This window comes from Oratosquilla oratoria, chromosome 26, assembly GCF_046742065.1.
Source record: "Oratosquilla oratoria isolate Oo_2021 chromosome 26, ASM4674206v1, whole genome shotgun sequence".
Lineage (NCBI taxonomy): Eukaryota > Metazoa > Arthropoda > Malacostraca > Stomatopoda > Squillidae > Oratosquilla > Oratosquilla oratoria.
Window position 1 is genome coordinate 45,443,044 of NC_134802.1, and position 15,000 is coordinate 45,458,043.

The 15,000-nt window shown below is 40.6% G+C and overlaps 1 protein-coding gene across 5 annotated transcripts in view; it reads left to right on the plus strand.

The window, feature by feature from the left end:
- The window catches only part of LOC143039509 (uncharacterized), a 393,621-nt gene that overhangs the window by 123,563 nt on the left and 255,058 nt on the right, over positions 1-15,000 (plus strand). For all 5 annotated transcript variants that reach the window (XM_076209647.1, XM_076209649.1, XM_076209648.1 and 2 more), the window contains exon 3: positions 1-422. This exon is cut by the window's left edge. In XM_076209647.1, coding sequence (XP_076065762.1) covers positions 1-422 — 422 coding nt within the window. The remainder of the gene's footprint in view (positions 423-15,000) is intronic.

Genomic DNA, 15,000 nt, shown 5'->3' on the forward strand with positions numbered 1-15,000 from the left:
CAACAATGTTGTAGGGACATACAACATGAACGGTAGCGTGGGCGTCGGCGTGGGTGTAGGCGTGGGTTTGACTATGGGCTTACCTCTCGGCGTGGGCGGACTGACCGGATCAGTGCCTTCCCCTGAACCCGGGGCCAAGTCGCCTACGCTCCCCATCACGCCCGCACACCCACCTATGCTCAGCACGCCCACGCTGAGCCGTTCCATGCACAGGACGCCGACCCCACCTCCGCCCACGGGGATCACGACGCCCACGCCCGTGTACCGAACGTGGCATCCGCATGTCTATGGAGCGCCCCCGAAGAGCCCGACGCCTCACAGGATCTCGGATATTCTCGGGTGGAGCACGACCGTGCAGCCGAGCAGGGATGAACCTCTCAATCTCACCACCAGAACGGCCCACGAAGAACCCAGCCCCAAGGGTAAGTAGAGCTTCGGTTTATTCTTTAAGAAAAGTGTGGTAGTAGGTCTTCCCCCCTGGGAAGAATAAAATAAAATGAATAAATACGTGATAAAGAGATATATAAATTGATCGATTAATAAAACAAGAATATATATAGAGAGAAAATAAAAATAAGTCGGTTTCTTCTTTAAGAAAAAAAAATAAACATATAATGAAGAGATATATAAATTGATAATTTTCTTTAAGAAAAGAGTGATAATGGGTCTTCCCCCCTGGGAAGAGAAAAAGAGAAAAAAAGAAAGAAAAAAGAAAAGAAAATAAACACGATAAAGAGATAGATAAATTGATCGATTAATAAATAAACAAGTAGAGAAATAAAGAAAATAAAAATAATTTAGTTTTTTCTTTAAGAAATGAAAAGAGTAATGACAGATTTTCTCCCTTGGGGAAGCAATCATGAAGAGATGTAAATGAATTAATTGATAAATAAACAAGTAAATAGATAAAGTAAGTAAAAATAATTCAGTTTCTTCTCTCAGAAAAGAGTAATATTTTTCCCTGAAAGAAAAAAATAAATGAAAATAAATAGGTATAAAGAAATGTATGAATTAATGAATGAATAGATGAGCAAGTAGGTAGATATACAACATAGAATACATAAAATTAAAAAAATAAAATAAAAATAAATAATGTCTTTTCACTTCGGAAGAAAAAGAAGAAAAATAAAATAAATAGATAAATAAGAATATATATATATAAAACTACTGAAAGACGATGTATACAAGTTTTGTTAGTCGATGTTAAATCGTCAGTGTTTTCCATCTAAGGTGAATGGCCCTGTTCTTGTTTCCACCTTGAATGGGAGAGACTCTTCAGGTCTAAACAAGACCAGGTCACTTCATTTCGCAAGCAGAGGTGGTGGTGTGACATTTAAGAACACAAGGATATAAAAATGGAGGAGGCCATAAGGCCTACATTAGGTAGTCACTTGATCTTCTCATAAAACAACCAATTATTCCAGCACTTACTACTTGGCTACATTTTGACCTCTTATCCATGACGTCATGTCGCTGTTGTTTCCCCCGTCCCAAGCGAACTGTCCTGTTCGTGTGCCGACTTTTACTTTCTTCATCATCTTCTTTATCGTCCATTCGAGGATGATAATTGCGTTAAACTAATTCCGATTAAGATCATTTCATAAGCCGAGGAGGTAATTTAATCTTGGTTAATTAGCTGGAATTATTGCATTGTGGAGAAGGGCATCGTTCGTTTTCTACACCATTGGCTTCGTCTTCCGTCGAATGGGACTGAAGAGATGTTGTGGGTTGGTTTCTTTCGCTTCGCATGTCATTGGACCCGGGTTCGAGTCCCCAGTAGAAACGGGCAGTCCAAACACGAAGGGTATAGGTGATTGTCACGGCGTAGGAATTGGGGTTGAGATATCCAGAACAAGATATTTAATTTAAAAAATAATAATAAAAAAAGAAATAAATCAATAAAATACAATAAAACAAACAAATAAATAAAATAAAATAGATTGCACAGAAATTTTCTCAACATATTTCGGTAATAGCAGAATATACTGTATATGCCACGTAATGTACACGCACGCGCACATACACACGCACACACATGTACACACACACACACACACACACACACACACACACACACACACACACACACACACACACACACACACACACACACGCCGCGAGTCATTACTCCAACTTTCGTGGATGGGGAGTTGAGTGTGTGTGTGTGTGTGCGTGTAAGGTCACAACATTACTCATAGATCGGTTATATATGAGCTCTAAGCTCTCTTCCGGGAGGGAAATTGCTGTCGATCACGAGTCCAACACAAGATCCAAGACCATGGTGAATCATGGTGAATCACACACACACACACACACACACACACACACACACACACACACACACACACACACACACACACACACACACACACACACACACACACACACACGGATCACAAAAACATGCTCTTCTTAAAAGACCGGCTCTATCTATATTTCACCGTACATTAGTGAGAAGCTTTTTTTTTTCTGGGAAGTAGGGGATGGGGGAGTTCTTGTCTTCCACGGCCGTGATGATAGCTGTCGTCACGTCCCCAGAGAGGGGGAAAAGGAGGAGCACACGATCGATTATCTCGTCACATTGATGGTCGTATTGTCGAGCACGCAAAGGAATTGCTTTGGAGATCGGTAAAGGAATTAGTTCGAAGGTTGGTCTCGGCTTTAGTTCCTTGTCTCGCCTCGTGTTTTTTTTTTTTATTTGTTTATTCTTTTTTTTTTTTTTTTTTAAGAGGTCGCGTTTGGCCTTCGAATTCGCGTCTCACTTTCACGCGGTTTCTGATTTTGCGCGGTTGATTTCTGATTTTTTTTTTTCTCAAATTTTCATTTTGGTATAAGTCCTCAAAATAACTAAAGGACGTTGAGGACATTTTTACACATAAAGAAAGCCAAACCAAAAGAGAAACAGTGACCTCAAGCTGTCAAGACGCGAATCTAACCTAGAAGTAGGTAGACATAATTTAGAAAACCAATGGTAACAATCTCGGAGATTAAGAAACATTCTAGTCTTCTGGTCCTTTGTGATTTTTTTTTCATGGTGCGAGTGGAAGGGAAGTGGAAGGAAGTGGAGGAGTAGGGTGTCTCCCGAAGGAGAGTGTAGGATGTGGACTCGCAAGAGATGATTCATATACATTCAGTTTAGCTATCCAGATGTAATACAACTTGTAACTCTTTCTTAGTATTTTGTTTTGATTGACGTCTGAAGATTTTATTCAGCTTTGAGCAAAACTCCAGTGTGGAGGAAGCTCGTTAGGAGATCCCACCCCACCCCTCCCCCTCCCCCTCCTTTAGAAGGAATTTAAACTGTAAATCTTTTCATCATTCGATACGATAAGTAATTGACCGAAGGCATTGTCAGCTTCGTTGCCACTCGTTTAGCGTGCCACATCTGGAAACCTAATCCCTTCTCCGTCCCGAAAGAGGAAGAGGCTCAAAGGCGTCCTAATATTCCCTAATGATGCCATTGTCCCACAAGAGGACCTTATGAAGACACTCTCACAACCAGTGACGTCACCATCCCCGGAAGATAACATCTTCGTCTGCGGAGGATCACTAAACAAGATGTGCCCGTCTTATGCTTTGCTGCTGCTAGTAGTGAGGGTTCGTTTAATGTTATCAAGGGGAAATTGCGGCGAATTACGGATCACAATGAGGTGCTTACGCCGAATGAATTAATGTAATCATTTACGATGAACTCTGGTATTGATAAATTTGATTGGGAAGCTGCGATCGAGGAGAGGGTGGGCAGCGAGACAGTAGATTCTGAGAAGTAGAGGAAGGAAGAAGACGAAGAAATAGAAGAAGAAAAAAGTTCTTAGTTTAAACTAAATGGAGTATAGATAGCGACAATGTCTGCAACAGGAGGTGGTACTGATTTTGAACAATAAATGGAAAAAAAAAAAATGACGTTGGTCGTTTGTTCCCAGAGGCGGCTGAAAATTTAGCTTAGCTCTGCACCAAAATGTGTTAGAAGATGAAGGCCACACCTTTTTCACCGTCGTCGGGGTTCGTGCAAACGACAACGAAGAAAAGCAGGGTAGTCAATCTTTTTATAACCAAAAGTAACCCCCCTCCCACCCCCCACCGTGAGCGATGTTGCAAAAGAAAGGTGTTCTGTGTTGTGAATTGTATTTCAAATGTATCCTACAACCAGTAGTGCATTCATTTTCACGCTTACCGACATGGGGAAAGAAAAAAGGTTAGTAATCTTGTGTTTCTGTTGTTATTGGAACAGATTCTACTGGGAGAATGGCTCATCTCTCGACAAGAAACGCTTGACACAGATACAACATACTTAACAGGTGTTAGAGCTGAACTTGTTTTCGACTAACATGGCCAGGAGACTCACGCCCCGTTTTTTTTTTTTTTTTTAACCAAAGCAGCTGGTTGGTTCGTAAATGAACCAGATACGAGTATAGTACGTCATGATACAGCAAAAACAAACTGGTACTAATATCTTAGTAAGATAGAAAAAAATCGTGTTTTGCAAGTGATACGATATTAGGAGTGACAGTGTAGCCGCACGACATACGGTGGTCGTGTCAAGGGTGGTAGTAACGGTAGCAGTTGGATAGTGAGGATGATGATAACTGAATGAAGTTGTTGGTAGTCATGATATATGGTGATAATAATAAGACAAGGGATGGTGGAAAACGCGATGTTAATGATATTGACACCGCGTCGAAAATGGTGATAATATTGAAGGTGATAATGTAGACGGTGGTGAGAGCTGATGTGACACAATAAGGTGTAGCTGGTGGAGGAAAACGAGCAGCTGGTGGATGGCAGCCACGAAGCGCGCAGCTGGCACCGCGTTTGGACAGCTGGTGCTTCCCGTCGATTCTGCATTGCCAGTTAAAATGAACTTTTTATCGGTGCTTTTGTGGGGTTATGAGACGCTATTTGCCGCCCAAGCGCTGTTCTTTAGCTACAGTTCCTTGGATTCTCTTTATAAAAAGAAAAAAAGAAAATCTCTAATCGCTTAAAATCTCTTACCCCATCCCCTTTGTGTAGCTCCCCATCTTTCTGTGTTCTTGTTTGACGCCCAGAACCTACAACTTTCGTGGATATCCATCACACAACCCCACCACCTGTGCCCTCACCCTACCCCTTCGCAACCTTGTCAGCTGTGAAAAAGGGCCTCACTTAAAGCACAGCAACCGTGCCTCGATGTATGACTTGAAAGCGGATTTCAAGTGGGCTTGCCGACAGCCGTGCAACAGAAAATGGATCACAGTGAACCACACGCGCAGCGCTTGTGACCAACCCCAATACTTATAGGCCATGGGGTCTTTGCGTTTGGCGACCGAGCGGTTCTCCGAAGACGCGCGCCTCCAACATAAACCCGATGATTTCAGTCATCATTTAAACAAGTACGAGACCTTAACAAACGTTCATTTCCGAACAACGTAACATCAAGATACGGTCGAGATCAATAGAACTGGCGCAAGAATTTTCTTGTAAGGAGTCATCCCTTTTGGTTTAGATATGAATAGCTTAGCTTGTTTATCTTCTGTAGCATAAACACATGATCAGATTGCGGGACGATGTAAAGGGTTCTTAGATTAATTCAATTGCAGTTATGTGTGATTAATTATTCAAACTCTGTACGCGTCCGCATGAATGTGGATTTATCATTATTCGTTCATGGTATATGTGAATATGAATACATGTGTATATGTATTATATATATGTATTTGTATATATGAATATTAGCTTATATGCAATATTTATGTGAGTGTGTATGTGTGTGTATGAACACAAGTGTATGTGTGTGTCTGCGTATGTGTAGATATGTATGTGTATGTGTATGATATAGACCAAGGACTAAAATCTACTGTTTCCAAATTTGCTGATGATACAAAACTGTGCGGAGTGGCAAATGATCACTCAAACCAATTAGATATTCAAGAAGATTTAGATAAATTACAGCAATGGTCTGAAAAGTGGCTAATGAAATTTAACACAAGTAAATGCAAGGTAATGCACATAGGTAAAAATAACAGTAAGTACGATTACAAGTTATTTGGAAATTCGTTAACAAAAGTGGATAGTGAAAAAGATCTCGGCGTAATTATCAGTAACGACCTCAAATCATCCAAGCAGTGTATTTCAGCCTCTGAGAAAGCAAATAAGATTCTGGGATTGATTGCGCGATCTTTTGATTTCAAAAGTCCATCACTCATTAACAAGCTATATAAATCGTTAGTTCGTCCACATTTGGAATATGCTGTTTCCGTATGGTCACCGAATCTCATTAAAGACATTGACAGACTGGAAAAAGTACAACGGCGAGCCACAAAACTGATTCCAAATATCAAAAATAAATCATACGAAAATCGACTTAAGCACATGAATCTGTTTTCCCTAAAAAAGCGTAGACTCAGAGGTGACTTGATACAGGTCTTTAAGATTTTAAAGGGAATTGACAACATCAAAAGTGACAAAATTTTCACATTGAATGAGAATCAGATAAGAAACAATGGTCTCAAACTGTCCGGAAATAGATTCAATTTGGAAGTAGGTAGAAACAACTTTGCCAACCGTGTAGTTAATGAATGGAATAAACTTCCTGCACAGGTAGTGCAATGTAGTTCAGTTCGAAGCTTTAAGAATCATTTAGATAAATACCTAAGTAAGATGCTGTAATGATAATAATTTATGTTATATTATTTGTTTTTGTTTTGTTATAATTTGTCTGTGATTTTCATCTATTATTAGTTATATGTCAATTTATTATTATTTACTATTTACCTGTTGATTATTTTAACTATACCTATGCATTTATTTATGTATTTTATTTGTTCTTTACATTATTATAGTTTTTATTTATTGTTTTATTATTAATATATATATATATATATATATATATATATATATATTTGCATCCGACCTAGATATGGATCAAAAGGTCTCCTGTCGGCATGCTCCGCCTTTGTAAATATACGAGCGCGAGAGAGCACACACGGGATACATTTGTGTATATATATATATATATATATATATATATATATATATATATATATATATATGAGACTGGTCGAGCATAGAGATTGTAATCACATTGTAAAAGATAAAAGAGAGAGGGAGCAACCCTAGTAGTAGAGATGAGAAAACTTTTGTCAAGATACTCGTACTCTAATAACGATAAAATCTGAAAGTGTGTGTGTGTGGGGGGGAAGAAAGAGCAACAGGCAAGCTCGCAGTGAAGATGCCATAAGAAGTAATTGCAAGCGAGACGGGGAACGACGGAGCGGGTAAAGAGTGGCACAAGGAACGCCGAGAGAGAGAGAGAGAGAGAGAGAGAGAGAGAGAGAGAGAGAGAGAGAGAGAGAGAGAGAGAGAGAGAGAGAGAGATACAGCGGTCCCGAGCCGCACAACAATAGCGGTGACGCGGAGAGGACCTGCAGTGAGGTCAGCAAAACATGCGCACACCAACCACCAAGGGACGGTGCCACCAGTGATGTCGTTTGGTGCCACAGAGTCTGCCACCACTACGTTCACCACTTCCACCACAGTCATGACGTTCACTGCTACAGTCACCACGACGACCTCTTTCACCACAATCATCATCCCCACTACAAATCATCACCATCACTTTCACCACCACTATCACCATATTCTCCACAGTCATCATCGTCACTACAAATCATCACCATCACTTTCACCACAATCATCACCCCCACTACAAATCACCACCACCACTGTCACAACCACTTTCGTCACATTCTCCACCATCACCACCAGTATCACGTGTGATGATCTCTCTAATTAGTCCAAATGTTTTTACTTGAGCCAAATAAAATCATCTCTTGACAGTTGGGTCAAGTGTCTAAAACCGTCGGTGTTTTTGAGCAGAGTTTCTTGATCACGAATATGGAAAGTACCGAAGATGGAAATCGACAAACAAGAAACAAGTAAATTGATAGATGAATAAAGTTGATATAAACAAAATGAATAAATGTGATTAAAATATAGTAATAAAATAAACTGATAAAGGAATAAAGCAAATCTAATCGAAATGGGTAAATACAATTTATGTATACATTTAAATGAGTAAATGAAAGACAATAAATATATACAATTGAAATATATAAAATGATAAAAGATAAAAATATATATAAATATATATAAATATATAAAATGAATAAAAGATAAAAATGCAAAATGCAAAATAAACATATAAAAACAAAACATTAAAAACCTGAGATCCATAGGATGATAAGGAACAATTATCGCATCAGTTGGAATATCATTTGAGGACAATGACTCGACGACGCGCGCTGGGAAACAAATGAAGATCGAGCGTCTCGACACAAAACAAGTGAGCAGCGGTGAGGGCCTCCCTTGGGATTCGAGGGCCACATCAAACTTGGATAAACCTCGATGTTTCTTCGAGTACGAGCACCAACCACTCCGTCTATGAGAACCATCATTATTTCGCCAACTTGTCTTTGGCCTAGTCTGATTTCGCCAAAATACATTTCGCCAATTTGTCTTTCGCCAAATTGTCTTTCGCCAAATTGCCTTTCGCCAAATTGCATTTAGCCAAATTGTATTTCATCAAATTACATTTCGCCAAATTGCGTTTTATTAAATTCACATAACGTCAGCCCTACTTTGTGCGCTGGTAGCGTAATCGTAAGCATGATGGTCTCGTACTCGCTTAGTTCAGGGTTCGAATCCCCCAGTCCTCTTCGATTTCCAGTATTGAGTGTTACCTGACCCAACAGAGGAAGCGGACAGGTCAAAGATGGCTCCGGCCGCAGCTACACGCCTCTTGGCGTAGGCTCCCCACCTAACATAGCTTAACATAGCCTAACTTAATATATAGCAGTGCGTTACCTAATATAACCTAGCCAAAATTAATATAACTTAGCCAAAATGTAAACTCACGTAAGCTTTCCTAACGTAAGCAAACTTAACATCTCATGTGACCTAACCTAACCTAACCTAACCTAAGGTAATGTAACCTCAGGAAACATAACCTAACAAAACCTAACTTAACCTAAATTAACCTAACTTAACCTAACTTAACGTAATATAAACTCCCCATCCCACTTTCCCGAAATGGGAAGTGAGAAACTTGTTAGTTGTGACAAGTCGTTGGTTGTTTTAGGCCGATGTTCGTGTCGCCTCCCCGCCTGACCAGGGCTGTCGGGAACCAATGCAAGAAGCACGCAGCGGGTCCCGGGAATCGAACTCACGACTACCTGTTCACGTTCGACACGTTATACACTGGGGTACCGCGTGGGGCACCCTAACGCAATATAACCCAACAAAACCTAGCTTAACCTAACCTAGCGTAACGTATCCTAACAAAACGTAACCTAGCAAAACCTAGCGTAGCCTAGCCTGACCTAACTTACGGCAGTGTGGCGAAATACCTTGCCTAAGCGAGTTTGGCTAAGTGCAGTTTGGCAAAACGTAATTTTGCGGGACAGTATGTGGCCAAATGGGAAATCGCTGTACTGCAAAAAATATTCGAGGGGCGAGGGACAAGGGGAGGGGGAGATGTCTCAATTAACAAGAACTATTGACCTTGCATTGCTCGGGATTCCCCTAAGTTAGCACATAATCCGAGTTCTATGCGATCTAATCCCTTTGCTATGGGAGTGACGTCATAAGGATGAGAGAAATAGCATGGCGTCAAGGATTTAGTAAAGCCCCAGTCACGCTATCACGATTCTCGTAAAATGTTTTGAATTTGAAAAGTTGCAGACCGGCTTCGCCTATAATATTCTAGATTTCACTAAGTCTACAATTCAATAGTGTGTCTAATATTCGTATTCTAGGTTCAACTTCTCTTAGATAGTCGGCTTCTCAACATATGACGCAGAGGTGATTTGACATTTGGAGATTAAAAAAAAAAAATAATAATAATAATAAAAATGTAAGCGAAGTCGTTTCTACTCAAACGAACTCACTTGAATCGTGATAATGTGACCGGTGCTTAACAATGTAGCGAGGGCTGAAACAATTGGCTGTTTAAAGAGAAAATGAGATAACTTTATGGATAGGAATGACAAATGTTAAGGAACATGGCACTGCCTAGTGGAGGCCTTATGGTCTCTTGGAGTCTCTTCCATTCTTATGTACCACTCAATCGGACCTTAGAGTGTAATCTTTATTTATTAACTTCTTCATTCATCTTTTTTATTTACACAAATACTCACAGTATCAATTCACTTGTTTGTTTATTTGTACCAAACTGATTACATGTGCTCTGCGCGAGCTTGTGTGAAAGCTGAACAGGCTTAGTCGATGCGGTACCAATTGGATCCCACCTCTATCGAGGGCTTTCAAAGCAAATCCCTAACCACGACACAAAATAATGAGGATCTGTGTGTGATCCCTGTGGCACTACGCACTGACAAAGTGCTGCTGCCCCCGTTCTATCGTATACCTGAGGGGTAAGTCCAATTAGCACTATCCAAGTTTCTGTCTGATGTATACATGCACACACACACACGCACACACACACACACACACACACACACACACACACACACACACACACACACACACACACACACACACACACACACACACACACAGTAAGATAAATTGGAGAATAAGAGAGAGGACACCACAGGCGTTCCTCTTTTCCTGTATATTATATTTAGATACAATTGAGTTCTCTCTCTCTTCTCTCTCTTTCTATGTCTCTTTCCTCTCTATGTCTCTTTCTGTCTCTATGTCTTTGTCTTTCTGCCTCTGTCTCTCTATCTCCCTCTCTCTATCTCCCCCCCTATATCTCTCTCTCTCTCTCTCTCTCTCTCTCTCTCTCTCTCTCTCTCTCTCTCTCTCTCTCTCTCTCTCTCTCTCTCTCTCTCTCTCTCTCTCTCTCTCTCTCTCTCTCTCTTTATTATCTCTCCTGGTTAAAGAGGGTAGCTGACTTGCAAACTATGAATTTCTTATCCAAATTTTCTTTTGTTGTGGTCAGATTTTCTCTTTCCCTTTTGTTGAAAACTTCAGAACTCTGCAAAAGTTGGTCATATAAATGTTTAAAGGATTTGGCATTTTTCGGCCATGCTTTGGATTTCAGGTTAGGTGCGGTAAAATGCTTGATAAAATGGAGGGTACAACTGTTATTGAGTAGACGATTTATATATGAATGCATATATATATATATATATATATAATGATAATGAAATAAAAAGACGTATTACACTTGGTTGTAAAGTGTTTGGTAAGCATAATAAAATCCTGAGAGGCTCTCTACCCTTATGTCTGAAACGTAAAGTTTACAATCAATGCATTCTGCCAGCAGTAATCTACGGGTGTGAGACTTGGAAACTGACGAAGGCGATGGAAACAAAGCTAAGGACTGCATAGAGGAGAATGGAGAGATCAGTGATGGGAATAACGCTGAGAGACCGAAATGGAGCAATCGGTTAAGTCACTACAACAATTGTCACATGCTAATTGGGTTCGAGTCCTTGGCCATACCATGTTTCAATTTCTGCATGTTGGCCTCCACGGATCTCTCGATGTTGATGGCTTAGAATTAAAGTGCATTGTGGTTGATAAAAATGTATATATATATGTTTATATATATATATATATATATATATATATATATATATATATATAATTGTGTGTGTGTATGTATGTGCATTTAACCATAAAAATTCCCACTTAGATGATATTTTTTCAATTAAATGCAAAAATTCTTACTATTTTTTTATGCACTAAAGCAACATATATTTTGATGTAAACGCCTAATAAATGCACAAAAATATGAAAAGTTTAATGTATATAAAATCGAAAGCATAGCGTGGTTCAAGAATTCTGAACATAATTGTATCTAATTTGGAGATGAAGAGAATGATGTCATTATGTAGAATAGCGCTATCTAGGAAGAAATTAAAAACAATTGGATTATCGTAACGAATCCACAGAATGATACCAAACGTTAGAAATAGATATCTAAAGAGAACTGTGAATGTATCTTCCCTTTACGAAGATCCCATTTCGATATGGAAGTCCAGGATTGAATCTTGTGTGAAAGAATTTCCATGTAAAAGAAAGCCCTCATTCTCTGGAGTGTTGGTGAGGAGGATTGGAGTATGGCGAAGGTAAAAGAGTCAAAACAATCAGGGATAGAACATATAACATGAGAATGAAGGAGACTGCAAGAAACCATAAGGCCTACACTAGGCAGTTCCATGTTGTAAACAGGGGTGCGCAACCCTTGGCACGCGTGCAAAACGGCACACTAACGATTTTTTCCGGTAAGCGGAACCCAGACCCCATCTTAATACATACATACATACACACGCACACATGCACGCACAGACACACACACACACACACACACACACACACACACACACACACACACACACACACACACACACACACACACACACACACACACACACACACACACACATATATATATATATATATATATATATATATATATATATATAGTTATTGATAACGTCTCGTACGTTTGGCAGCCGATCGAGGCCTCCTGGGAAGTGAAAGGAAGGGGCACATACGCGTATATAGGCCTATAATTAATTATATCCGGTTGGCACGCGAGAAAAGTTTGTATCAAACATTTGACTGATTTTGGCACCCACGTTTTTAAAGGTTCCCCACCCCTGGTTGTAAATATCTCGTTTCTTGCTACGTACACTGGACAAGACGTCTTGTGTTGAATTCAGCATTGGATACTTAGATCTTATCTACATTATTCTTTGAACTTCCGAAATGCTCCCACACATGACTTTTTCCGCATTAGACTTCTTATCTACTCACTCCTCGCTTATTATTTTGTTTTCTTTGCTATTCAAGAACATTAGTTATTACGCTTTCATGGAGGCGAAATTGACCATCGCTTCTGCAACAGCTCGGGGGGTATAATGCGTTCAACTGAGGAGATAAATTCATCGGATCGTTGTGGGATTAAAGCGGTGTCTAGTAACAGAGAATGGGAAATCTGAGCAGCGCATCAAGAATGAGAAAACAGAGGTTCTTATGTGTTCCTGTTACCAATACGATAACTATCTGACACTTTTTTTCAAGAATATGAATTAAAGCGAATTTGTTTAATCAACCTGCTTTCGTCGGTTGAAGTCGTTAGATTAGGTAGATACAATAAAGTAGTATTCCTTCTCCCCGTCGCCTTTATTGTAGGGTATATCACTTAAATAAATAGGTCTATAGAATATGTATAATGTAACCAAAAAAGTTGATGGACATAATGAATAGAAGTTCAGGAAAATCCAGTATTTAATCACCCATTTATTTTTTACTAAGCAAGTCTATTTATTGGTAGGTGTTCAATATGTATTTTCCATTCAAAAAATACCGCAGTGAATTGAATAAAGTGTAGGAAACTATGTAGCATAAATACTAAATTCAATAGTGTAAAGGAAAGCATGTAAAATACACAGCAGCAGAAACTATCATTTACATTTATGGAATGCCTCAAAACTTTCGTGCACTACTGTGTATGGATTACAAATGAAAATCGTTTCGACTCGCCGGCGCGTTTCCCTCCGTTCTCGATTAAAATGGGGTGAGTGAAAGGGGAAGCAAGGGAGAACGAAAAAAAAAACCGTTATCAACTAAATCGACGTTTCCAGCAAGGACAAGCAAGGATAAGAACACCAACAATGATTATCCCGTAACACGAACAACAATAACAGGTCCGGGTTGTTGAGAATAACGGCTTCTATGAAATGTACCATAAAAGGCAGCATCAACACCGCGGGGGTAAAGTATGAAGTGCCGCTACTGTTCTCTGCGCAGCGAGAAAGACGAAATCAGAGGGAATATTTGATGCGAATCCTGGTAATTAAGTCCAAGTGTAGACGAGCAAAAGTATCATTACGAGTTGAGCGAACAGAAGTTGAACAACAGAGAGAGTTAGTCCGATTCCGTGTTTATTAATTAAAGAGAAAGAACAAGAAGTAAGGCAGCCTAGCAAGCCGAGCAAGATTCTGTGCCGGTGAGCATTTGTGGAAATGGATGTCTGTTGAAAGCGTGGGACAGCAGCAGAGATTTACATATTACAAGAACCAGGAGGGGGGATCTCTATATTAACATAAACTAGAGCAGAAGCTAACTCCCGTCTGTGTAATAAGAGCATGAGCAACGAGGGAACGGGCGAATGTTAAGAGCGGCATGGCGACTCCACTCAAGTACGTTGTCCCGACATTCCCTTTGCTTCGCCCGACAAACACACCCGATCACTCTCCCTGCTGGGACGTAGGGGCGTAACCCACCGCGCACGCGACGGCAAAAACCAAGCGACTTTCACCCTAGTAGCGGGATACGATAAGGGCGTGCAATGCAACACACGTATCAAGGCGGTGCTGGCGGCGGTGGCAAGGAGGTAATGGCAGATAAGGTTGGCTTGATTATTCATTTAAAGCTTCAACGAGACTGGGAGCTGCTACGCTATCAACTTGTGGAGCTGTCGGTTAAATTATTGTAGAATGGAAGCTGTTGAGCGGCTGCTGCTGCTGCTTCCACTCAGGATTGGGGGTTGAAACGGGCTGCTAAGCATAGGCACGACAAGCTGCATGCGTATGGGTGATGTATCTAACAGTCTGAGGAGGAAGAGGAGGAAGGCGAGAGTGAGGGGGGGAGGGAGAGAAGGTTAGCAACGCCAAGTGGGAACCACAAGACGGCGCGTCTGTGTGGCGGTGCAGTCAAAGCAGTCGTATAGGCAGGTTCTTATTAACGAGGCTGGCCCGGTCGCTTGCGTTGCAGGACAGTACGAGCCGCAATACTCTCTGGCCTGTTATCAGGGCTATAGCCGGCTCAATCACAGATATTTGTGGACCTATTCCTTGCCAACAGAGTAGGGGTACGCGGGACGAATGGCATGTTTACTTTAGGTGCCCAGTGAACGCAGACGGACATGTCCGATACATCAACTCGGAAAACATGCCGCCATATGTGCGGGACTACGCGGAGGTAATACCGGTCTGAAAAATGATCCCCCCATCTCCCGTACCTTCACCTCCCCCTCCCCCCCTT